The sequence below is a fragment of the Zootermopsis nevadensis genome, unplaced genomic scaffold, assembly GCF_977971745.1.
Source record: "Zootermopsis nevadensis isolate Lab colony 2312 unplaced genomic scaffold, Znev_1.0 Znev_ptg000004l, whole genome shotgun sequence".
In the NCBI taxonomy this organism is placed as follows: domain Eukaryota; kingdom Metazoa; phylum Arthropoda; class Insecta; order Blattodea; family Termopsidae; genus Zootermopsis; species Zootermopsis nevadensis.
Window position 1 is genome coordinate 2,993,200 of NW_028259136.1, and position 27,097 is coordinate 3,020,296.

The window sequence follows — 27,097 nt, forward strand, 5'->3', positions numbered from 1 at the left end:
TGTAAAATAATTAAACTATTAGCTTTCTAACCCTGCTACTTTTCATAGCTACTTAAGTAGCTCACACTGCCCAAAACCATGCTAATACTTAAAGAAATCAGAAAGTCCTTGATCTAGTTGTGATACTAACAAATTTCTGGAAAAATATTGTGATTATCATTGCAGTAGGCTGCCAGTTTAACAATGCAAAGGTCTGGGTTCATGCCCAGGTAAGTCCAAGTGGGATACGTGGTGGACAAAATGGCACTAGAACAGATTTCTCTGACAGTCCTTCAGTTTTCCCATTAGTATCATTCTACTGCTCCGTATTCATTCATGTATCATCTGGAGAATGGACAAAGAACTCAATACATGCCCAGATCCACAGAGACTAAGCTTCACCCCCATTGCAAGAATAATAACGTATCACATGCATTCAATGGCATTGCTGCATAAACACTGGATCAATTTAACAGATTCAATTTTCTGGACCTTTATGTTGAAAAGTGCATAATTATGTCTCTCGTAGTTTTACTTTCCAAACTGGAAAAATGACATTAAATTACATTCAGTTTATCATCTATTTTATACATAAAACCAGCTTGGGTTATGGTTAATATACAGTTAAGGTCCAAATAACATGTCTGTATGTTTAAAAAGGGTTGGAGCAAGTTCCTGTACACAAATAAAAATTATTTGAAAATTATGAAAAATGTGTCCTCAAATTGACCTCCAGTTTTCACATGTAATAGGTAACCAGAATCAAAATGAACTTTAATTTGAACCACTAAACCATAATTTTAAACAAAATACACATATAGAGGCAGAAACTTTATTTCGTTACATGATAAAAACTACATACAAGATCTTACAGCTCATAATTTTCATGCTCTTGGCTTCATTCAAGGAATGTCTATTTTCAAGTTCATGTTGCCAATTGTCAAACTACACAATACATCAATATTCAGAATAATAACTAATATAGCTGTTTACTTGTAAAAATCCACTTTACTAGGAAGTACCTTCTCATATCTCATTAATTATATTTCAATAATACATTTTAGTTCATACATTATTCATTTTGGCAATAAATTATAATGGACTTCCATATACAAAAGTCTGCCATCTGATGTTCAATCATCTGCAAAATTAGCACAGAGTGTGACAAGACAAGTAAGAAATGAAAGACTCCAGTTTAGGTGAAAGACTTCCATAAATGACAGTTGGTCCAATATGGTTCCTTCAGGATTCCACATTATTGCAGTCTTCAAGTATACTTCTCTTCCAATCCTCATAACTTTGTAAATTGGAGGTAGCAGACAGTGTACTCCTTGAAGATGGCATCTTTGAGTCTAATGGGAGAAAAAAGTTCTTACATTACTGTATAAACTACTATACTGATTCTCCTTCATGCAACATCACAATAAAAGCAAACACATAAGAAAGGGTCAATAGTTTGGATATGTGATTACAAAACATAGGAGTCATAAAAGAACTGAAATGCTACCCTAAAAACGCATCAGTTTTTTGTTTCCAAGTTTACTGAACTGCAGTAAAGTAAAGTAAAGTAAAGTTTGTCCCACTATACGCCATGTAGGCGTTTGGGGTGAGTGGAGGTATAGCTCCTCTCTTCCTTGACCTCGGCACTAGATGGGGGTGAGTGGTCAGAATCACGCCCCGGCCGGCTTTACCCCCGGGAAAGGACCCCGGTACCCATTGTAGAGGAGGCTGGGTGGGCCCCAGAGCCGGTCTGGACGCAGAGGCTAGAGGAAAAATCCTCTGCCCCCGTCGGGGATCGAACCCCGGTCGTCCAGCCCGTAGCTAGTCACTATACTGACTGAGCTATCCCAGCACTGAATAGAAGTAGTCATCATTTATCCCTGTGAACTCATTATTACAAATGAAGCCCAATTAAAAAACTAAATAACTTAAGCATTTCAGACATATTGAAAGTAAGTTACACAACAATGCTTTGTTTACCAAGCCTTACTTGAAAATCGAGGTGCATCACGTGAAGGTGAGACTGGTAGACAGTGATATATTCTTCTGCTTGCAGACATGGTTTCTTCAAGAACTGTTCTTTAGGTTAGCCTACAGCAACAATGTCACATACCCTTTGTTAAGATTTCCATCTTCTTCAGCAGACTTGCTGGCTTATATTCATCTACTTCAACACTGCATGATGAAAACTTTGGGTTGGGATTAAGTTGTTTTGCATATTTCTCAAAAGTGCTTGCAAGTTTCAGGAACGCAGATTTCTGGATATGGCTCATATCTATTAGCTTTACACGGTCCACTTTCAGCTTGCAGTGCCTACATATAAAACCAATACATTACGTGAAGGATGTACTTACAACTGGTTAAGCAGACAAGAAGTACTTTTTGCTTCTCCTAATAAACTATATTTTTGCAGATTTGAAATTTCACCTCTGTTCTGACAATAACACAACACAATTTTTCCACTTCACTAAATAAATAATAACAAATAAAATACATCATTTACTGTATTTGCTGACTACCGGTCATGACTTTAACTTTCATTCAAGAAACCAATACACAAATGAAAATCAATTATTTACAGGCAGATATAAAATCTGGCAACTGTGGCATCCTTAAAAGCCATGAGTCCATAAAATATCATACTGACATTAAAATATTTTAAGAATAGTAACTGTTTAATTTTTTGACGACGCAGAATCATACTTTGTGGTAGTTACTAAGAACTGATTTAAAGTATGGTATATAGTCTTAGTGCTAATATTAAACTCTTCTTTGTAATTCATGTCATCAATTTTAAAAGCTCTTTGCTTTAGCATATTTTCCTTCCTTAACAGAAATGATAACTCACAAATCAATAATTAAATCATACTTGCAAGCTGTGATGACTGCTGCAACATTATACATGGGATGATTGAGATCTTCCACCATCCCACGAGCATCTTCACTTACATATCTGCAAATCAAGATGCATTATAAACACCATTACCATACTTAACCCTTAATTACTGTTGAAGTTAAATCTGGAAAACCTCATATGGATTTATGTGAATGTTAATAATAAACTAAACCACGTGACTGAAGGTATAACATAATCGATTAATAGTTAAAAATTCTTCTGGGTTATTGCTCCATGCAGTCTGGTAGAAGTTTACAATATCCTATGATGGAGGCATCAAATAACTCTGAATCAACAAACTTCTAAATGACTACAGAGCACAACCCAGAAGATACCCATCTTCATACTTGCCACTGTGATAACCTCAAAACTTAAAGTTGGAAGTAATTCAGCTGTTTAAGAAATTCCCAATTATAAAATGTGAAGGTTAATAACCATCATGACTGGACCCGTGGATTCTATTAGAAATAATACCTCCATCCACTTACTTTTCCAATAGCTTCTGTGCCAATGGCATTGCCTCACTAACACCAAACTGAAGACACAGATCCTTGATGGTAATGCATTTACCTATACCTAATAACTTTTCGACTGTGTGACGAAAAGACGTGTAAATTTTTTTAGTAACACCTGCCAGCCTTATGGCATCAAGCTGTAACAAAAATGAAAGTATTTCACAGAGAAATATGCATATGAAAATATAAATGGATCAGATGAAAAGGGATAGAAACTTACTAAAAATGCAGATGAAAGAGTTTCTATCAATGTTTTTATATTTTGGTAAACACAGAAATCTTGGTACCAATGTAACCGTGTGCTTAATTACGTTGTATTTTGCGTATACAATTGTTATTGCTACCTTACCTTTTCAAATGGGACCCCTATTACCGAAGCTGCTAAATCGAGACATACGACAATTTGGCAGGTTTCACTGATGTTCATAACATTTGCACTAGTTTTCAGCTGCAATAGTCGATGTAATTCACGACCTTTCCTAAATATTGTTGAAAATAAAGCATCGATTCAATTTACTAGAAATCACAAAGAAAATTACAAACATTTCAATGGGCTACTTCTGTTGAAGGTTTAATAACAACGTGCAGAAATAATGGGGGTTCCAAGACTGGCTGTTTTATAGGTTATACGACTGTATGACAGGTCTAATTCTGTTTTCCTGACACTAAATCTCAAGTACTTTGTGAGAAGAAATCCAATTCCATGTCAATAAGTGCTTTAACACACATATTTAACGGTTGAGACTAGCTTTGAAAAGGTTAACATTTACAAATTAATACTGAATAACGAGTGTATAATTATAACTCCCCATAACATTCAAAAGCCATTACTTACTTTACAACGACTTCAGACTGCAAGCCTAATTTCGACCCTAACAACGTAAATAACCTCGTTTGTGTAGCCATTATTCGACCACTCGTAAAACAAATTGTCTCGTGTTCCCATTTACCCGCAAAATCTTGGAGTTCAGGTTCACCAACTTAGGCAACACATTTTCCTAACTGCTATTGGTTCTAAGGAAATGTTTTCCTGCTACAGGTCAGCAATGTTCACATGATATTCAACAAATGCATTTATGATAACTAGTGACGTCACCGAAATGTCATTACATCCTTCCATGATACCTAGCGATGTAAACCTATCTGCCCTCTTTCAACCACGGTTTACCTACACTTCATAATGTTTCGTATGATTCTTAGTGAAAAACCACGATCATTTCAGTGACGTTTCAAATGCAGTAAGTCTTCTGACCATAATGGTTTCAATTACACGTATAAGATTTTTTGTTATATTTTTACTTACATCTGTGTTCATCCAGTAACAACTTTCACAGAAACCGACACGTTTAAAACAATATATAGGAACAAAAATTTTAAACAAAAGATGAATGGGATCTCAAACAGCGGCTAAAGAGAGTGAATAAGATGTTACGGCTCTGTTTTAACTGCTACTTTCTCGAGATTGGAATATAAAATACGTGCTTAAAACATTAGGTTAAATGCAAAAGGTCAGAACAAATTTATTTCTTCTGAAGAAAACTTATCTTTTTACGTCACATCTACAATCAAATTTGGATCTAGCGTGACATAGAAAATAAAATAAAGCAAATGTAATGCCTCTTTTGATACTAAAGAACAGTGCAAATCAAATTACAAGTGTGCTGAGTGCTAGATGGGCCTGTTTAAATATCTCACTTCGTCCAGGGTACAGTCTAAATGGAAAGTCGACGATATTAAAACAAATTTTTATTTTTTAGCTGTTTTCTTTCCTTGGCGCTCACTATAATCCATTTTGGGGCTTGGTATCCTCTTTCACAGACATCAGTTCATGTCAAGTTATTACGATAAAATATATCAGTGTCGAATACCACTGTTGAATCAGTAATTCAACGTCCTCGAATGTGAACAAAAGCTAAGCGTTTTACTGCATACCAAGTAGGTTTTTAAATACTGTATAAACTACAGATGATAAACATCGCCGAAGAAATGTAAGATAACTACAAAATGTAGGAGAAGTATAATTAATACACTGTAACATTGTAATGCTGTAGGTTACATTTGTCCCGTACTCCATTCCAATATGTGATATCGTACAGAAGTGGTTTCTGTGGGTACTTCATAAACGGTTCTGTTGCTAGTACAGCGCAGTGCTTTGTTGAAGGCGGTCAGAAGGAAAGACGAATCACACAGCCCACAGTCTAACCCTAGGATGTGCCCAGTTTTGTCTCCTTTCGGTGAACGTGGCTAGGACAAAAAGCTGACGCACAACGGAAGCAAAAGACAAAGCACTCATATCGATTAACAATGCTGCAGTTCATCACAGGAAGGATTGCCAGCAGTTCTTCGTTGATCAATAAACTCGCGTGAAAGCCCAGTCTTGAATTCTTATGCAACGATCAACACGACCTGCGTATGAGTCTTAATCCTCATCAGCAAGGCCTGGTCCATCCTATGCGTACTGTCTCCATCAACGCCTTGATCATACAGGTACCAAGCACCTCTGAAACGTCGAGACTACACGGCGTAGTATCCCAGAAGACTTGTCATCTTAATACTCGCGGCCCTGGAAACCTGAAATGTCAATAAACAGCGATTATTTCCTTAAAAAAACATTAACGAATGAGCTGATCGTGTCTGTCCGTCCGTATTTCCAGTCGATTCAGCTCGAGAACCACTGGACGGATTTGGATGAAATTTGACGTGTCATTCAAAATCATATTTCTGTATATCCTACGTGAGGTGATAAGAAATTGACGGAAGATCCGGTGGCCAATGTGGGAACTATAGAACAAGGCGGATTTAATACCTCTAAATCCACGTTCCAAAGAACGCATGAGGATATTACATGCGTTCTGGTATGGAATACATTTTCCGAGCTTGAACTTCGTCGTATAAAAATTTTGAGTAAGAATTAATTTTTGCCAAATTCCGTAGAAAAAAGTGTCTAACTCAAAATAAACTGCAAAGTAGACTACGTTGTTCCACACTGGAGAGTCGATATAATATTACTTGGATCAGGTAACCCATCACATGAACTGACTGCGTTGTTTCTGTACAGACAATTAAACATCAAACAGTAGAAATACGTGGTTAGTAAATTGGAACAATTCTATTTCATGATATTGACGACACAAGGCTATTTAAATTATAAACCAACCGCCTTTCAACTGTCCCGATTTCTCTACAGGTATGATTTAGTTACATGTGTGTTATAAGCGCAACAGTGAACCACGGGCAGAGTTGCTAATTTCGTACAATGTAAATAATACTGACATATATTTATCATTGGCGTCTGAACCCATGCTCACTGCGGTCAGAATCTCAAATATAAGATGGTTTAAAATATTTTTCTCTGGTTAATTTTTCATCGGCGCTATCCCGGTATTTGACAGTGACAGAGTAGAACCAAGTAACATTTCAAGTAGGATATCCGGTATTTGAGCTGCGATTTGAACGTGGGACCTCCTAAACAGAAAGCAGAATTGCTAGAGATTCGGCCTCGACCCCCGATACTGTACGATGTAGTATCGTTCACATATGTTGCAGTACTGAAAGCACGTGCTACTGAATACCAAATGCCAAAGCTGATATCAGGACGACGAAATAATTAGAATGCATCAAAAGACGAGAACGCAGAAAATCTGAACTTAAATAAGAATGGACTTGGGGAAAAATATTTAAAAGTGGGTGTTGATGATTTTGTTGAATTCCGCTCAGCACGTAACAAATAAGAAACGTTTAAAGTTATGAATCTTAACAAAGCCCTGTTTTTTCTTATTCACACGTCTATTTTGTGAAGCCGTTCTTGAGAAAACTGTACAATTTTATGATAAGTAAGCCATTCTGGACCAAAATAAAATTTGCAGAGTTTAGCAAAACCTTTACAACTCAGAATTTAAATGAAATATCGATCATGAAATCCGTTCGTACGAATCAAGTTCTTAGATCACTCTTGATGGCAACGAGCTTCGCAGACTGGCCAACTCATTGTTACGCAGATTAAATACTGTTTCTCTCGGAATATACGAATGTTCCTAATAGATAATATTCAAATGAGTTTTCGATTTCGTTTACAACAATCGCCGGGATACTGACTGACGAAACAATACCAACATCGTAGTATTGCGAAACTGAGAGGTGGTAGTGATAATAACAATATTTAATAAACAGCCCTAAATATATGCGTGGTGACTTTTTTTTCCTATAATTCTGGTATATTAATAATTGCAATATAACAGCAGCAAAGGATTTATGTTTGTTTTTTATGTTAACTAATAAACCGTGTAAAATTTAGAATGGAGATTTTCCACAAAGACATGAAAGAATGTATATTAAGCAGTTTTATGTCGTCAGGTATGACAATCAATATTTGAACCAGCCAATGTCTATGCAATCCTACCGAACGTCGTGATCGAGTGGTTATCAGCCCAAGAGGTCATAGGTTGCAATCTCGACTTGCAGACCGGCTATCCGGACTGAGTTTTTCTTGGTTTCCCTCAGCCCCTCCAAGCATATGCCAGTTCATTATTAACTATCAACATTCATGAGGACCACACTGCCTCAACCTTCAGCTAAAATTCAGAAGACCAACATCGACAGCTTAATCTGACTGCCTACAGGAAACATTATAAATAAGTAGTGAAGGAGTGAGAATAAAAATATATCCACAAGTTTCAAGCAACACATGCTTAATGTAAGATTTGCTAGGATCCTTTTGTTTTGTTTTTCGGTGTGGAAAAAAGTTTCAACAAACCTAGGTTAGACGAAACTACAGCCAGAGAGGCATATGACGACAAAGTATTAATTTCGCTTTTAGGACAATATAATTTTAATGTTATTTATTTCATTAATATTAATTTATTATTATGCGTTTCCTTCGGCAGTAATTATGACGAGCGTTTTATAGGGTAATGAACGCAGTGTGTGTGTGTATGTACATGCGTGCGTGCGCGGGAGAGAGACAGAATATGTCAATAATTTTACAATCAAATCTCTTGAGGAAGGTCACTTCTGTTAAATTTCTTTTAAAGAAGCTTCTTTATGAACATGTACCATGAAGTTATGATAACAGTTGTTGATGACTGCTTCTTCAGCTTTGTTTTTGATAAGAAAATGATAAAATGAGGCTACTGTGTCTTTGTAATTTTATTGCATATAATTCCAAAATCCTTTGCCGAATGCAAGAATCAAATAACTTGAGTTTATGCATGTCCATCTACAGAAACGTTCAAAATACTCAAGACGAGGTAACTGAAGTTCGTCTTGGTAAAGTCAACACACACTAACCAACATTAGACTGGAGGGACAAAACAAATGTCTCAGCTAGGATATACAGTGCTTAGTAAGAGTTTCGAATCCAGAGAACAAAAGCTAACCATTCGACGACAAAGTTCGTTATCATAAACGTAACTCTGCATTTTCGCCTTAAATAGGCGTCCTTATGGATTCCTGAAAGTGTCCTGGACACAGTTAAGTGCAGGATGAGCTGTTCCATCGGAGATGATACTTGATAATCGTACTGTCATGCGCCATCAGCACTGACTACCGTTCAATAAGCACGCTGGTGTCAAGAACTGTCGTCATGGTTTGTTTTACTGGCAGTCATATTGCTTGCATTTCAATGAGTACATGGGGTGAACGAGCGCCCTACTTTCCAGCTGAATTGGTGGTGTGAGTCAGCCAAGAGCTTCGAATTGGGATAGAATAATTGTGTTTGATGGTACTCTGCAATGTCAGGGATAACAGGCAAAAGGATTTTCACAGTGGTAACTCATATGACTCGCATTGACGAGGTAACAGGTAGAAATCCCACATATTTGCCGGCTGTAATGACGCCCATTCCTTATCATTATACATTTCTTATCACTCAAATAACACAGCATAGAAAATGGCCAAAAAGACAGAGTGACCTGAATCATAGGACCAAGTTTAATGTCTTTACGTTTCATCTTGTGGCATACCGCGCTCTCTTCTGATGGCTAGCTGTTTTAGTGACTGTGAAAAGGAAATTTCACTGCGATGAACTATATAATAGGCCCTTAGTGCTCAAGGTACTACAAAGGGAACTGATTATCAGTTTTACGTCATAAAGCGAAGCAGTATAAAATAAATAATACGAAATACAGTGACCACGAATGAATTATAAATTAACTCTTTAGGTTATAAATTATCTAAACATTGTTTTTAATAAAAATTAAACTGCTTATATTCTGAAGCACCTATACAATGTTTTAGGAGACAATTTAAGTAATTATATACTGAGATAAATACCTAAGTTCACTGAATAAAGGACCAAGGAACCAGAGAAGTTTCGAATTCGTTAAATTAACACAAAAATATATGGGAGATATGCAACAGATAGAAGAAAGAAAGTGTGAACAAACATTTTAACGAAAATTATTCTTCTACCCAGTTTCCTTTGTCTTTGATGTAAGACACACGTACGTGTCTTGTTGTTAGAGAAAGTATAACACAGTTTTCAAAGGGGATTCTCATTTTCTGTGACGAAACTATTTCACAAGGGTTTTTACTGACGCTCGCTTTCTTTGTTTTAAAAATCCGTGCTAATTAGAGTGATGGCAGTCAATTGCAATGACGTAGTTTCAAGTTTTAATTGCAGGCCTGTATGACATACACACGCAGATGTTGTCTCAACTTGTAGAAAACAAGTCTTCGCTGACATACGCTATTGACGTATCCTCTTTTCATTTCCGAAAAGACGAGTAATAAATACGGCGCGCATTGGAGATGGTAACTGTTGAAATACAATTGTTTCGGGATTTGAAGCTTTCACAGGTACTGAATGCAATGAAGAATTTTCGGGCTATCACTCGCACCAACATGGAACGAGTATCCAGCATTTCGAAGATTGTTCTATCATCATCATAAATGTCACATTTATCCATTTTGATGGACACAAAGTCGGTCTCCGAAATGGTGGAAATCCATTTCATAATGACACGAAGGATCGCTCGAGATCATTTAATTACAATTATTTAGGACTCTCTTATTTAATGACTAAAGCATATTGCCCCCTAAAGAAATACGATTTGTAAATAAGTTACTTTTGCAAATTCGTCTCTCTTACTTCACTGCAGGAAGTAAATGTTTTCAAATGTAGGTTAATATTTCACAACTCTAATTACGCTCTAACCATGGATATTTGGAATTATAAGTATTAAAATGGCCGTCTTCTGGAATGTTGCGCCTTGTAGTGTGATATATTTACTTTTTAAATAAACTTTAGTGTTTATTTAGTATTAAAAGACAAGTTTTCAAGCACAATGAAATCTTAAAACAAAGTGGTAGGAAGCATTCTTGGTTTAATAGTAAGTATTCTGAAAATTTCCTTCAAGAACATAAGGAAATAAGAAAAATCTCAGTGGGAATTGAAGTTCCCGCGGTGATGAGCATAAAGAACGCTGGCTACTGGGATGAACTCGGGATGAAGATGGAGGCAGTAAGCTCCTTTGAAATGTCGGCCAATACCTACCAGAATATACGGTGCTACATCCCAGGAAGCAGCCATCGTTAGGAGAACCTAATTTTGGAAATCCGGTACTTACGCGCTGACAATCGAACCGATATACCCCGAATACAAGGAAACCGCATTACCTGCAATAAAGCATAATTTTTTATAATTCATTTCTAAAATATCTCCCAGTTCCCAGAACCAAATCACTGCAGGAATATTTGTTATGCGGTCCCCATTAGCCTCTGGCTTGACCTTTACTCTGCTACTGGACTAATCAAGAACATTTTGACGTCAAAGTTTAATGAGAGCTGCAGAAACGCAATTAAGTTTCTTCTTTATGTTGCAAGAGGACCAAGTTATACTGAACTCTTCAGAAGTTTGAATTTACTTTGCCAACAGACGTTACATATCATTTAAACTGGTTTCCTGGGTGTAAGTTATATTACAAAAGACCAAAAGTACAAAACATGTAAGACTATAAAATAAAGTGCCTTGAAGAAATATAAATACAAATTTTACAACTTTGATGTCTTAGATTAAAAAGACCAGCAGTTATAAAATATTATTTCAGCTTCTTTCGGTAATGTGAATTACAGATGGCATCCTTCTGGGTGTTACGCCATGCATATCAACGTTTCGGATGAATATATCGACTCCATCTTCAAGGTAAAGGTGGAAGCGATATGTTCCTCGAAACATCAGTACACAGCCACGGTGTAAGAGCTCAGATCAACATCCAACTTAATACAATGACTGTAAGAAGTTATTCAAGAAAGAAACGTGGTACATTCAAACAGTTTGTTTCAGATATTTACTTTTTACTTTAGAAAGAAAGGGCAAGAAAAGAGTTTAGGATACTGAAAATTTGAAGGGACTGCAAAGAATTACGGAAGAAACCAGAGACTGAGATGAAACTTATGAAACGGTGAAGAAAAAGAAGAAATATTGAGAAGTTTTAAGTACGGAAAGACGTGACAACAGATTTTTATTAGTTGTGTACTCAACAGATTATACAGGAAGACTATAAATATGCAGCAGGAGGAGGGTAATTAATTGTTTCAATCCCCCCCCCCAATAATTCTGTGAGACAAACATTACTTCTCCGTAGTAAGGAAGGCATATATAATTTATTATAAATAAACAAAATATATATATTAACCTCAAATCCTGCATAGCTTATAACGTGAATGGTCATTTACGGGCTTATGTGAACACGGTAACAAACATTCAACTCTTTAGATTATTTTTTCAGGAACGACTTGCTCTGTGCAGACTAAAACACCCCTGACGACCTAGCAAATGTTCAAGCTCATTGTGTTTCGGGAGATGTGTCCAGAACTCTCTGAAGAACTAGCCTTGAGGTCTCTTTGTAATGCATAATCGACTATCCTCCACCAAGCTAAAACACAAGTTAAACTTTTCCGTTCTTAATCACGCATGCGCCTTACCTATGACCTTAATTTAGATTACGTGAACAGGTAAATTCCAATACACGTGTCCGGCCACCTGCTGGTGAAAAGTACAGAATGGCACGGCGATAAGATATTGTAATTGAAATATACTTTATCAGACCACAAGTGGAACACATCTAATTACCGTTTGTAATTCAGGGAAAGTTTAGAAGTGGGTTCTCTAAACAGGCCAACATTTTATCAGGGCATAAGTGGAACAAGTGCAGATAATCCTTGATTTATGCGACTGTGGTAAAATAGCGTCGAAAATCGAAAGTTGAAAAAGAAAATCTCTTTTCCCCTCGCATTTATTCTCTCCTATTCTTACAATACTTTGCTTCCCCAGCTAGCAATTCACATTAAGACGAGAGCTATTAACTTTAGTAGGTCTAAATCAGGTTTCTCTCTGAGTCCTTCGGTTTTACGCAACTGCTCCGCCATATTCACTCGTGTATCTTCTGAAGGTTTGACAACGGGCCCACTAGCAGCTATAGTGCCACACAGACTAACAACAACAATAAGAAACTTTAAAGAATATACTAAACAGCGACGTAAAGAACTAAAACATCAGACAGAGAAAGCGCTCCGGAAGGAGCGCGTTGCTCTAGTATACTAAATGTTTTGAAATTGATAATAAATTGCAGAGTCTGAGTGGCGAGTTTTAAACATCACGACTAGCTTCAGAGCTGAAAAGAGAAAAGAGAAGACCACACAAAAATTCTAGTACTGGTGCTTCTGTTATTTATCCAGCACGATTTTAATTATTCTGCGATTTTGCATGAAGTGAATTTGTGCCATTATGATGTGTAGAGAACATCCATGAATTTATCAGTGCTATGTCAATTTGCCACATTATACATTTATTCTGTGATATTGGTCCATGCAATATCAAGGACCTGATAATGGAAGCAGCAATCACCTCTGAAACGTCGACAAACTTCTACGAGATTATACGACGCAATATCCAAGAAAGTTACCATAAACATATACATCGCCGTAAGAACGTGGAATCTCACTTCCTTTCTTTCAATCGAGCTAATTTAACAGTAGCGTTATGTTTCTCTGTATTACGAATTTCAGACCAAAGGGGGACAACAAAAGCTGGATAAGACGAAGAAAACAATAAATTTATATTAAATTGCAATATGAAGTCTAAATAAAAATGCAAACCGCATTCTGGTAAGACATATTTTGTGAAAAAAGTTACTTCTACCTGACCAAGGCATCTTTGAATTTCATATCTTAAACCTCCTCCTGTTCATTAGGAAATTCTCCCCACTCCAATCACTTATTGTTATGTAAGCTGTAGAAATCTAACTTTCTCACAGGAATCAAGCAGGAGCATTTCAAACACAAATTTACTAGAAGGACAAGCACTTATGGATGACGATCAGGTGGGAAACAAAACGACATATTCTAGAATAAAGATGAGCTTGGTGTAGACACATCAACCATCCACAGAGATGTTCCTATCTTTGAGTTTAAATTATAATCCTCTGTCATGTCTCCCTCAGTTCGCTTACAACTTCTCTTCACTCCGCTTCGTTATTGTGTACCGTTCGTAGCTGCAGGATCCATATTGCCCATAGAATTGTGCCAAAAGCACCAACTCCATGGATTCAGGAACAGCGCATTGAGTGCGGACACTCTGATATCGATACGTCACAAACTTATGATTCTCTGAAAGCTTGTATCAACGGCAGATTAATCATTAATGACTGTCTACTAAGGTGTAATAAATAAGTTACACACTATATTTCAAAATTTTGTCGCACTGCTATGTGCACATCGACGTACTGTTGATTAGTATACACGTTTAGTGATCAAAAGATATCAGATTCGACCTCTCGACCACTGCCACGAATATCGAAAGTATATCGAATAACGACAGTGCAATAACAAGTAGTCTCTACAAGACAAGCAGAGTCGACTCTCGCAACGTCGTGGGCCCTACACGTGTTTCAGACAGTAAAAATGTCAGTCATAACTGCAGAGCAAAGTCGTGAACTTGGAATTTCTGAAGAAAGACAAACCAGTGACAAGAATATAATATCAACACATAAGACGCACTTGGCATGTAACAGATTTCTAATATTTTCACGCTGAATATTTCACTTTAGACTTTCATTTAAAAGGACAAAATTTTATTTGGCGATATTTGCATTTCACCAAAATATATAAGTAGGTTGTTTGAAAATCCGCACGTTTAATTATAACAACATAGTGAAATTAACGATATTACAAAACGTGAGATCCGCCAGATTTATGTACTGGATAAATATTTGCGACATTGATCTATTAAAAATTTGCATTACATATTTACGTTATTTCACTCTAAAACGAATTATAGCAACGTGGGCATAACGCGAAATATAAATCCTATTAATATTCAGTATAAAACATTGTAGCAAGAAATGCCAATTTTGTATGATGGCAGATTATATAGGTGCCCACACGAGTTTATCGAAATTGCTTTTTCACGGAAATTACCAAAATGGCATTGGCCTACTTTTATAACATATTTGTATTGTATACAATCAAAAGAACTTAAACCGTGGGAGGTTTTCTTGTATTAACCAGTGACGATCAAATGCTGTAGTATCGTCAGATTCTTTAATGCCACATATTATTCCACATTTTCCAAGCAATGACTGAGCAGGTAAGTTTCACAAAAGTCGGACATTAGTGAGACAGATTACAAAAGACTCTTTTGCATATCAGCCTTTAAAATTCGCTTTAATTTATTTCGTGATGTTTATCAGTGTGATGTTCCTTAGCTCTTTGTTTGACGTTCACAATTAAGCTCAACAGTTGATCACAGCAATAAGTCCTGTCAAATACTGATCGCATTAAGGACTTCCACATAAAAATCCAAGACTTGTCCAGCACTACTCCAGGACAAAAGTACATAATCATAACCTCTCCAGGACTTCTCCGGCACTACTCAAGGACTTATCCAGGATTTCTCCAGGAAGTATCCTTGAATTCTCCAGAACTTCTCCAGGACATCTCAACGACCACACGATGAACACTATAGAAGTTCTCCAGGACAACCTAACCCATCGTAAAACAACACCACATGACCCATACATGGCCTCAATTTGACACGAGTATGGTCAACCAGGTATTTACGGTTTGGCAGAAATGAGCGTGAAAAAATATGACCTTGAGAAATTTAAAGACCCGTATCTGGCAAGTCCTGGGGGTCTCGGGTTCGATTCCCGGCGGTGCCCGAATTTATAACTTGTGTTGGGCAAGGCCGTGGTCTAGGCAACACGGATTTTTCCTCCGGGGCTTCCCCGGTTTCTCCGTGGCATCCCAACAATTACTCCATTCACACACAGAAGAAGGCAATGGCAAACCACTTCTGGATCATCTGCCAAGAACGTATATGAACAGGTCCCAGTCCGAGAAAAGGATGGAAGGATCCTGTTCATATGGACCTGTCGTCAGACAGAACACTAAATAAAATAATAAATAAATCTGGCAAGCTAAATATAACCCTTTTTTCTGTGGGGTGTAACTCTACCAAGAAAATTATCAAATTTAGTACAAGAAACAAAACACTCGCATCTTTTTTCCCGCTGATGACATGATGACATGACAAGGCACTAAAGCAGTTGAGCCCTTGATCGCAGGGTACACAGATGGTATTTATTAACTATGAGACAACTGATGAAGCAACGCATGACGCATAACAGCAACATCTTTGTTTACTTCTGCTTTCATTTTAATCTCCATTATTTCAACGATTCAACAGGCTTCTATCTTTTGTTTAACAATCGATTGTCACCATAACAACGTTTAGTACTTATCAACCACGACAATCGGGATTGCTTGCTCGGTGGTGAGTGTTTTATACGTTGCAATTCAAATATTGACATGGCGTAGCGAGCATGGAGTTATACCTGTTAGAGAAGGGTCTATGTCTGTAACTTTAAAAATACTTGGAAATTGGAGGTGTACGTGACACTTCTTATAAGCCTCTTCAATATATAATATACAATAATAAAACGATTTTCACTAATATTTATTTTTGAGCTGGTCCCTATCGTACTTAAAATCAGCAAATGGTCAGAAGTTTATTCCCGGTTACCCTAAAAACCTCTAACGGTATACAAGATCACATGAGCTAATCATACAATATATATAAAACATTTACCTGTGACATTCAGGCGTATCCTGTTAAAGAGTAGCTGTGATTTAATAAAAGAAGGAAAAGCTCTATGGTTCCATCCATGTCTGTCTAGTTAAACTTACAGGGGTACGAAACATGAATGGCAGGAGGTCAGTTTTGGAACAAAGTGTTCCGCAACAGTGATCCTGCATCACAGTACAAGAATGATCTAAAGCGCAACAGTGCCTTTAGGGTGATGATGGTAATTATAATGTTTATCGAAAAGTTGGATAATTTACAAAATTTTACGCGGCTCAACCCGGAAAGTCTGAGTTGCACAGGTATGTTTGAAAAGTTTCCATCAATCAAATACAGGGAAGAAGAGCTGCACGGGCTGAAGATGGAGGCAGTATAATCCTCCGAAACGTTGATATCTACTTGCAAGTCCGCTCGGCTTTACATCCCAGAAGACCAACATCGACAACTTCACCCCAGATGTTAGTTACGAGGGTTACTTCAAAAGTCATGGCAACTAATTTTTTGGGGGCGAACACGTAATATTGAAGAAAGTTTAAAATATGCATATTAAAGGGCACGATTTACTCCTCCGATTGGCATAGTCAGATCAGGTAGGTGTGGATGGGTGTAGGTATAGTAGGCATGAAAAAAGGAACATTACGGAATGACCGTCGAGAATGAACGTCAACCGGTTGGAACAGCGTTCTTACTTGAAAATAGCAGTAATTATGGTACAGAATATTCGTCGGGTAACTGGTAATTCATAATGTAGTAAAATATTCCCTTTCATGGAGACCAAGGCATATATCTGAAATTACATCACCAGACAGATCAATTCAGTCGTTTTATTTTATAGTACTAGAGCAGAGCTCTCCTTTCGGAGCTCCTCGGGGGGTTGGTTGCGTTTTAAAATCTTGAGTAAGAAACTAAACCCCAAGTCATTTGTTTACTCGGCATTGTTGTACCAACACAACAATGCCGAGTAAACAAATATAACGTAACATTGTTTGATGACGTCATTTTTTGACGACAACGGGGAATCAGAAATTTTTATAGTATAAAAAAAAATCCTCCGACATATGCGTAGCTCTTCAAAATGGCCTGTTTCCTCATAGAAGCTTTGTCTACATTAATTAAACCGAAGTTACTAATTTGCCTGATACAGCAATTACCATCCAGATTCTCTATTACGACCCCCCCCTTCCCCCCGCCATTCGAGCATTGCACTTCGATAAGTGAAGATGTATGCATGCCACTTCACACGAAGCGCATGCTCAGCGGGAAGTCTATGTGGTGGCTGGCAGGGGAAGCGCGGTTGTAACTTTACTATTGCACTTGGAGAGGCATGGGCCTGGTCTGAGTTCCTCCCCCAGTAGTTGGTTGGCAACGGCACAGCGCACTACGGTTCCACCGTCGTGTCGCTTCGCGTCGCGTGCGTTACGTCAGCGCGGACATTGTTGTTGTCGTCATCGCCGTCGTAAACATTGTTAATCCTGTCACTGTTGATCAGTGACATATTTCCCGCGAGTATTTTCAGTTGCTTTATTTTACGGAAAAAAAATCATAGCGTGTTTAGACTAGAATTAACGAATAAAATATTACGTTTTGTATTAACAGTAGGCCTGATTCTGTATTTATTATTAATACGCAACAGTCGTATAAATTTAAATTTCGGTTGTTCATGACTTTTCTCTCGTCCTATCAAACGGGATAAAATATTGTTTCAGTGAACATCATCAGAACACAAACAGCATTTCCATGGCTTCTGAATTTCACATTTAAATTTAAAGTTCATTAAATGTTGCTCAATCATGTTATAACTATTCATAGTGCTGTTAAAAAATGCTGGAACTGGACATCGCGAAGTAGACACAAAATGCAGTTTCATTAAGAGGTGCGTGGTACAGTATAATTCAAGTTACAATAAGCATAATAAGGAACAACATCTCCAACTTGTAAGCCTATAACTCATTGGTCTAAACATTTTAAAGGTGTTTTACATTGTAAATATCTTGTAATGAATAAAACAAACAAAATTTAGGTTCAGTATAAATTCGCCTGTGGCAATGTAAGACGTGCATGTCCACAAATGACGACCGATCATAGTGTCTACTCCACAGAATATTTATTCTAATTACCTGTCGTTTAACAAAACTATCACTTCAGTCATAAGTTTACGTGTAAATTGCGTAGACAATTTTTTTTATAAATTTCTAGAAAAATCAATTAACATAATTTGTGAGAACTTTCTGAAAATGTTTTTCGTTTTCTTAACTTTTAGGATTTGTCTCTTTACCCTGGCTCCAGCGAAATGAGGACAAAAAATAAATGCTGGAAATTCCTGCTATTATTCTGGCAAAAACTGCATTTCTTCTACTTGTATATTTACAAACATTATTTTACCATTAAATATAATGCCTGTCGAACGTCGTGTCGTACCTTGAAAAGAAACAAAATGAATTAAAATAGAAAAATTATATATGTACAATGGCTTTTTTATGGAGAAACGTCTTGAAAATCAATCACATGGAAAAATAATATTAAAATGTATCTTAGGTTTTGGGTAAGTAAATTGAAATGACGGACTTCAAGTGCTGTATAATAGCGACATTACGTGATGGTAATATTCTGTTACGATGGGACTGGCTTTGCTGAGTGAGCACAAGGTGTAGAAGTCAATACTGACCGAAGGTGAACAGCAGACAAACGCGACTGCTCCGGATTGCTAGCAGGTTTTAAGTCTCTTCGTGATCAATAACATTCTTCCTCTTTCGCAGATATGTAAGGCACGTGGTCGTTCCTGCAGCGCTAACCTCAACGGAATCTATCTAGCTATGCGCTCTAAACGTTTAGTTGGGCTAAATTTTTGTATTTATCTTGAATACCTTTTGGAAACTCGCTTCAAATCGAAGCTTAACTGCTAAGCTAATCGCTTAATTCTGAATACATTCAAACTTACAGTACGTAATTAACTATTTTACATTATACAATCTTAAACTTTATACACTAGAATTACGTCACGGACGATCCAGGTAATAAATAATGATTTGTATTATAAAACAATGCTACAATGTAAATCTTTCAGCATAACTGTTTTCTAAAATACGATATATATCAAGCAGAAATACAATTTTCCTCCACCACAAAAGTTAAATTCCAATGTCCGTAAGAAATGCTGTCCATACCAGCGGTTTGGTCCTCGGCAGAAATTATTCGCAGACTGATTTCTTACAAAATTTTGATTCTGAAGTAAGTCTAGGCCTAACCTTGTTATTACTTTTATGAAGCACGTTACTCAGGGCAGGAACAAAGCAGAGATGAAAGTTACTACGTCGCAGTAACAGGATTCAGTTTGTTTATAACCACCAAAAAATTATACTCGTACATGACTGAAAAACGAAATATTCATTATAATAACCGATGTGGTGAAGACACAAAAAGCAACAGGTGATTATAGTGAAATATTGCCTATGCACTAAGTAACTGCAATGGCAGTACAATAACAAGAAGCTGTAGGAAGAATGTACAGCGTCCGCTTTATTTGACATGTTTTATCCAGCAGAAACTATCAATACGTATACATTTAAAAATCCATTTCCGTGAAAAACTTCATCCAGTACACCTTCCGGAGAAGTTAAATTTTCGGGATAAAATACCAAAGATTTGCACAGACACCTTGTTCGTAATTTTTAACACAGGATAAACATGTTTCAAACATGAAGATTTCTGTCTTCTGGGTGGTTGCGCTGCGTAGTCTGGTCGATGTTTACCAACGTTGCAGAGATCATACTGCCTCCGTCATCAGGGCGATGAAGATTTCTGTCTTCTGGGTTGTTGCGCTGTGTAGTCTGGTCGATGTGTGCCAACGTTTCAGAGGTCATACTGCCTCCGTCATCAGAGTATGAAGATTTCTGTCTTCTGGGTTGTTGCGCTGTGTAGTCTGGTCGATGTGTACCAACGTTTCAGAGGTCATACTGCCTCCGTCATCAGAGTATGAAGATTTCTGTCTTCTGGGTTGTTGCGCTGTGTAGTCTGGTCGATGTGTGACCTCAGAAACGTTAGTAAACATCGACCATACTACACAGCGCAACAATCCAGAAGACAGAAATCTTCATGCTCACCGATGTGAAAACCCCAAATCTTACATGTTTCAAACAGATTACATAAAGATATTAACTAAATTATGAATTAAACGTAAGATTTTAATAGTGTAATATGCATTTTTTAATTTTTCTTCTAAGAAACGCTTTTTTTATGATAGAAAATGTTAACGGTGTTACAGCAGAATATTAATTCGCAGTTTAACACGTCCATGAGGAAACGCAAAATCAGCGAGGAATCCTTAGCAACTGTCCATAGAAAATTTCTGCGTAATTTTTCTGTAATGTTTACCGAAAATGCAGATAGTGGCTTCTGCTCTCAATAAATTGAACTGCCATGTTTCTTCTATGAACTGGGTCAATCAATGTAATTGGTAACTAAATGAAACATAAACATGTAAAAACCTCAGTACTGTAGGTCTTCTGAGGGAGAGAGTTCTACCGGCGCTTTCAATATTTCGAAGCCATAATATCGTATTAAATATTTTACCAATATACTAATATATAATGTTCATAAATTGAAAGAATTAAAAGTATCTGATACCATATTTGTTGGGTGTGGGGCACTAAGGACTAAATCAAACACTAATACTACTAATACCACACAATGAATACCTGAATTATATAAAAATTCTTTAATGTTTGCTTACTTAAATACATGTCTGATTGCAGTTGTAGGGGCCTAAACATGATCATAATGACGCAATATGATAAAATGTTTTAAGATGCTTCTATTATGCAGCTTTCAGAAGGACTTCTAACTTAGGCGACGAAAACGTTCAACTACAGTACGCTACTGGGTGTTACGGATTTTTCGCTGTTGTTCTGAGGTGACAGGCATGGGAAAGGAATACACTTGGAAGGAGATAAAGAGATGAAGATACAAAAAAAGAAGGGAAAGTCGTAAAAGAGATAAGGGATCAAGGATGTAAAGAATTTCAACAGGCCTTTCCCAGCAGTATCTTTATACCATGCCACCGTACATATATAGAATTACAGTGTTCCACCGTTTCTCACTATTCGAAACAGAACGTAATTTATGATGTTTGTACATTCTATCAGTGCATAACACATTGCCAATAAAAGTAGGCCTATATTTCTCATACGTTTACATCTAGAGACCCTACGTATTCTTGTTCTCAGCTCACATATTTCACACGACCGCCATATTTTTACTGTTAATCACGTAAACTAAAACTGACATGTAATGACTTTGAATAAAATGATCAATTAGTGTCTATAAAACTGATACCCGTGATCTGATTATTCTTGCGGGATCAGAGGAATGGACTGTTTATCTTTGGAACCTTGGGGATGAAAATAGCTGTCCCAGTTTCAAAACAAGCACTCTTAATAATTATAGATCTTAAAGAGGTCTGAATTTCGTGTCATGTACAATTCACAGCTTCGAGAAAGCCAATAAAGCTTTATTTGAGACTTATGATGTAAAAACCTGCAGGGAAGAAAGCATTTGTGAGACCTACGCATATATCTAAGGGCAGTATTAAAATTCAAACGTTTGTCTTCTGGTTTGAGATTTCAGATTCCCACGACAACAATCAGAAAGATGCCCGTCTTCTGGGATGTTTGTCGTGTAGTCTAGTAGAAGTTCACTGAAGTTTTAGAGGTTCTTACTGCCTCCATCATCAGGGTGATCATCTTCATGGCCCAGAACATGGAGGCAGTAGCATCTTTAAAACGTCAGGAAACTACCAGACTACACGGGGTGACATTATAGAAGCTGAACATCTTCATACTCGCAGCCATGATTCTAAAATATTACTTGGTTTTAAGATGGATTTTAAAGGATTAGGATATGGCAGTGTCAGAAAGAATAAATGTTAAAAGAATTATTACATTTATGAATAGTCAAACGATACATTGAATTGTCGCGTTGAATCGCTAAATTTACATAGCTTTGACCAAATGGCAATCAAACAGAACTATTATTTACATAGTGAAATGTATACCAACTGCTTTTGATACTGATATAATCCAACATGAAAGAGATTTTTTTAAACTGTACCGAATATACACATACATACTGTAAGCAGGACTCCTACACATGTTCATATATAACTGTATATTGCTTTACTAATGTGAGCAAGTTACCTTTGACCTTTTAAAATGGAGCCAGTTACGTCAGAGTTACCTGGGACTTAATGTTCCTCTCGTGAGTGTTTTGTCTGAAGCTTAAATGGCTGGGTGATGACGTAATTGTGGAGGATTCCCTACATAGTTGCGTATTGCTGTGATTTTTCCACGCGGGACTGTTCAGGTTGCCATGGTAATCAAAGTAACCATGGTAATCAGGTGATCAAGGTAGCCTATTCTTCGCGGTGAGAACCTATACAAAAAATAATGATAAGGGGGAGGAATCAGTGGCACATGGCCGCTTGTACCGCTAACACATATCCTCTGTCAGTGAGTGGACAGAGCCTAGTGCGGGTCGGTCCGTCATACGTTCTGTTCTGTTGCAGTGGGGCTGTGCTTGGCGGTAACCATCGGTAAGGTAGCGTTACGGTAGCGTGACGGAGGGTCTCCGGAGCGCATTGGCCCGGCTGCGATCTCGCACCGGGAGTCCACAGAACCACGGCTCCACAGCTGGGCAGGACTCGAGCCTGCCACAGACACGATCTTCACAGGTAAACACATACCTCGTACTCTGTCTGAACGCTATGACGTACCAGCACGTGGGGTGAAACTAGTACCCGTCCGTCCGAAACTGACGGATGTCGATTAAATTTGGTAATAAAGTCGAAATTAGATGTTCACATGGCTCCGACATAACTCTTACCCTTATTTTGCGTATTGTTCAAGTATAATTTTTTTCTTCTTTGTGTATTGTGATAGCGTTCAACTTAAGATTTCTTCCTGCAGTAACGAATTTGTGTGTACATGACGTGAACAGTATGTTAATGATGCAGAAATAGAATCATCAAGCTTGAAAAATATAAATATTCCAAATGGTAGTGAAAATTAGATTTTGTTTAAGAGACAGATGACAAACTTAGGCATCCATGACATTGTTTAGATCCATCGTTGAGTCTCCGAAATTTACAGGTTCTCAACGCATTTCTTCAGCAATCCTTCCCAAAATAGTTTTCTCTTCTGTTGTGCCTACATACTTATTTACCTAACTCTCTGGGGTAGAGACCTTCTTCGGAAGCTGAAAATCGCTCAGCTACCCAATAAATTATTCGCTTTTACAGAGCGCGAAAGGTTTACTGCTGTGTTCACAAGAGCTCGCCACCGGTCTGTGTCGCAAGCACAGCGATCTACGAACAAAGTTTGAGTTCAGACTTGAAAAATTATTCAGAATTCACACAATTAGAAGTAAATATTCATTGAACCAAAACTGAACCTTATTAAAGTATGAAATCCATTCCAAAATTTTAAAATTACAATAACAAATTAGAATTATGTTCATAAACAAATCAAAAATAGACCAAATTCGGCAAATGCTTGGTACCACTGAGTTCAGAAACTTTTTTCTTCCTGTCTCCCATCTACATACACGCAAGAATTGCTTATTATATAAAAGTAACTTCCTATTGATATGAAGATGGCCGTCTTGTGGAGTATTGTGCCTTCTAGTCTGGTAGAAGTTTACGAACACTTGCTGCCTAAATCATCACGGCACAACACCTCAGAAGACAACAGTCTGGGGGGGGGGGGGGGGAAATCGATTCTGGATCTTCATGTTACTGACGTCGACTGTAGACTACAGTAAATCGGGAGAGACAGTTGCATCTGGTACCATTTTGTGCAACATTTGATTTTGATTTTACGTGTAGCAGAATAACGAATTTGTAAGGAGTAAACACATTATAACTTAAGCTACGTGAAACTTAAATCAATCTTAACATAATTTCTAGAGAGCAGCTCACCAAGCATAAACCTGATTAGTAATTTAAATTTATATATTTTCAAGCAACATAAATTTTACTTTAAAGAATTTTAGATATGCAATATACCCAACGCATTAAAAACATTTTGTGTAATATCACCGAAATTAATTACTTTCGTAGCTAGCACTGGAGTTGTATGAGCAACAAATGAACATCAAAAATATTATAAGGACTATGATAAAAATATTCGCCTAAAGATTAATGCGATTTTTAGGGATCTGCAGAACAAGTCACAATTAGGTCACGATTTAAGAAAATTATAACTCTGAAATAAACTGTCAGCGGCCATATTAAGTACTCATAAAAATGTACATTTTATGAAAACTTGGAGTTCCTCCGATATGATGTTCTTCGTATCATAACCGTAGTTTGCTCGTTTCAGATTTTTAATTCTATTAAATCGGAACCTGACTATGACTCGCCTTATATTACGCCACAGTAGTAATTTAATTAAATAGGAAAACGCGTAAGCTTCAAACTGGAATATATTTTGCTTTCTTGTTTCGTATGCATGTTGCTGCCAACTTTCAATATACATTTCCCTTCCAGTTAGGGCGACGTGACTTCAGCTAAGGCAGGTAAATTTACCGCGACACTCACGTACAAGAGTAACAGGTGATTTCATTTAAGGCAGAAAATAGAAAACATTTCACGTATACAAATTTGAAGTTGCTGGAAGTCGTGTTTGTTCAGCATCACAAAACATTTTACTGCTACTCCGATGGAAATAAGTTTTCGTGATTGTATTAATGGTTTACCAAGAAGTTTGCTCGTCCAGGAATTTTTGCTTGTGCTTTTCAAAGAGACGTGACTGCAATTCGACCACAGGTGAAGTTTTCCCCAGTTTCGCCGAAGCCAGTACTAATTTGCTGCTTCATAAACAGTCGAGTCAGCCATTTCTTAACATATCCGTTTTAAATTACGTACTGACAAAGTGCTTATCATTTATTTCAAGAAGCTGCTTCGTTTACCCCCATAAAATATAAACATTAATTTCATGCAACTAAATCATTTTAAGAACAATCATAGTTACCTGTTCTTAGGTCGTAAATAAATTCACAGCTCTTTTATTAACCACGTGTTCATTTCCGTTATCACAAAATCCTACCACTTGAACCAATTTAAGCAAAGTACGTCCTTTTGAGATTTCTTCTCTAACAGTAAGATTTATCATCCTCCCATCGACTCCTAGGTTACGAATGGTCTTTTCCCTTGAGGTTTACAGACGAAAGTTTTGTATGCGTCTTCATCTCCTAATGCTAGATTAACAACTCACCCAATCTTCATTGATTTAATCGTTGTAAAAATAAGACACTTTCGCCGTCTGTTGAACTGCTGTGAAATTTTATGTCTCTTCTGAACGTAAGAAACACATTGCACGTGTGTGAGAATACAGTTCAGAAAAATTTATGTACCACTTTTCCTTTACACCTGGCGACTTAAGTGCCACTCCTACATATATGTTTTGTTACAACTAAATCTGTAAAGAACATGGCAGTTCTAGAAACACCTTACTTTCGTTTGAGAAAAAAGTCAGACTTCGGGAACTGCTGGCAATGGCGTACTGTGGCGCTAGGGTCAAAGGTCAATGACAAACTTGTGGCCAGAATTGCTGTGCTCTGTGTACATTTTCTAACTTGTTATAGCTTTAGTAATTGGATAAGGGGTAAGATAAACCGGCGAACACTGTGTTTAAGAGAAAATGACAACACCCCCCCCCCCCTCTCAGAAAATCGAATAGTCCAGTAGTGTCACCTTATTGACTGAGCTCACAGCTCAACGGTATCGTCCGATAAAGTAATAATTAAATTCGGCCAACAGACTCTTTAGTTTTGTAGCGACCGTGAATATTAACTTGAATTAGAAGCTGCCATAACAGAATTGCTTTCTATACAGAAACTCGTGCTGTATGCGAACAGGCTTCAAACTGAACGTATCGATTGAAGGGTTTATCTTCCTACTACGCATATTGTTAAGGGAGTGAAATAAAGGCATGGTGGCCTATGTTAAGGAAGGAACCAGTTCCATCACTGGATGTGAGCGACTGAGAAAAATCCTTCAAACAACTTGTAGTCGATCTAAGCCAAAAAAACGGGGACCTCCCAAATGTAAAAGAACAGATCTTATCAGTTAACAGCAATATTATATTCTGAGAAAAAGTTTCGTAACGATTAAAAGGAAAGAGTTATCATCACTGTTTCCTCGTATATGGGAGATCTCGGCTTCATATCTCGGCCCGGAGGTGAAATGTGATGAGTGAGGATTATCATGGTCTTGCTCAGTCTCTCATGGCAAATGCCGGGACAGAATAAACAATCAGGCCTCTACCGCTTCCTTCCTTATCCTTTTCTATTCGTTATTCATTAATCAGTCTGTCATTCGATGCTACATTAGTCTGAGCTACTCACATCATCATTCAATAAAACCATAAAAACAATGGTAATTAGTAACAGAGAAAAATATAGCGATACATTACTAAAATACATAACTGTTAACGGAACATCACTAAGATAAGATACAGAACGTGACTAAAATAGCGGATGTCTGTATCGAATAATTGCTGGTACAGAAAAGTTTTTCCCCGCCAGGTGTCATACCTCCACAGCAGACCATGGGCGTAATCTCTGAGAAATTAC

General features: G+C 37.3%; 2 protein-coding genes across 3 annotated transcripts in view; one reads left to right on the top strand and one right to left on the bottom strand.

Annotated features, from left to right (window-relative positions):
- Positions 1-797: 797 nt before the first annotated feature.
- Orc6 (Origin recognition complex subunit 6) lies at positions 798-4,443 on the bottom strand. The gene is made up of 6 exons (XM_022066190.2): positions 4,226-4,443; positions 3,740-3,869; positions 3,364-3,527; positions 2,849-2,932; positions 2,093-2,292; positions 798-1,331 (listed from the first exon to the last, which is right to left on the bottom strand). The coding sequence occupies exons 1-6, from the start codon at positions 4,294-4,296 to the stop codon at positions 1,222-1,224; spliced, it is 759 nt and encodes a 252-aa protein (XP_021921882.1). The 5' UTR covers positions 4,297-4,443; the 3' UTR covers positions 798-1,221.
- A 13,377-nt stretch (positions 4,444-17,820) lies between these two features.
- Positions 17,821-27,097, top strand: part of LOC110830847 (uncharacterized) — a 180,336-nt gene continuing 171,059 nt past the window's right edge. For both annotated transcript variants that reach the window (XM_022066186.2, XM_022066187.2), the window contains exons 1-2: positions 17,821-18,344; positions 23,031-23,195. The gene's annotated coding sequence lies outside the window, so the exon portion shown is untranslated. The remainder of the gene's footprint in view (positions 18,345-23,030; positions 23,196-27,097) is intronic.

Bases quoted from the DNA above. Each gene is read 5' to 3' on its own strand.
- Orc6 (XM_022066190.2), bottom strand. From the start codon at position 4,296: ATGGCTACACAAACGAGGTTATTTACGTTGTTAGGGTCGAAATTAGGC. The intron at 3,528-3,739 runs GTAAGGTAGCAA...TTTTTGTTACAG, and splicing joins TAGGGGTCCCATTTGAAAAG to CTTGATGCCATAAGGCTGGC. The intron at 2,933-3,363 runs GTAAGTGGATGG...CTTGATTTGCAG, and splicing joins GCACAGAAGCTATTGGAAAA to ATATGTAAGTGAAGATGCTC.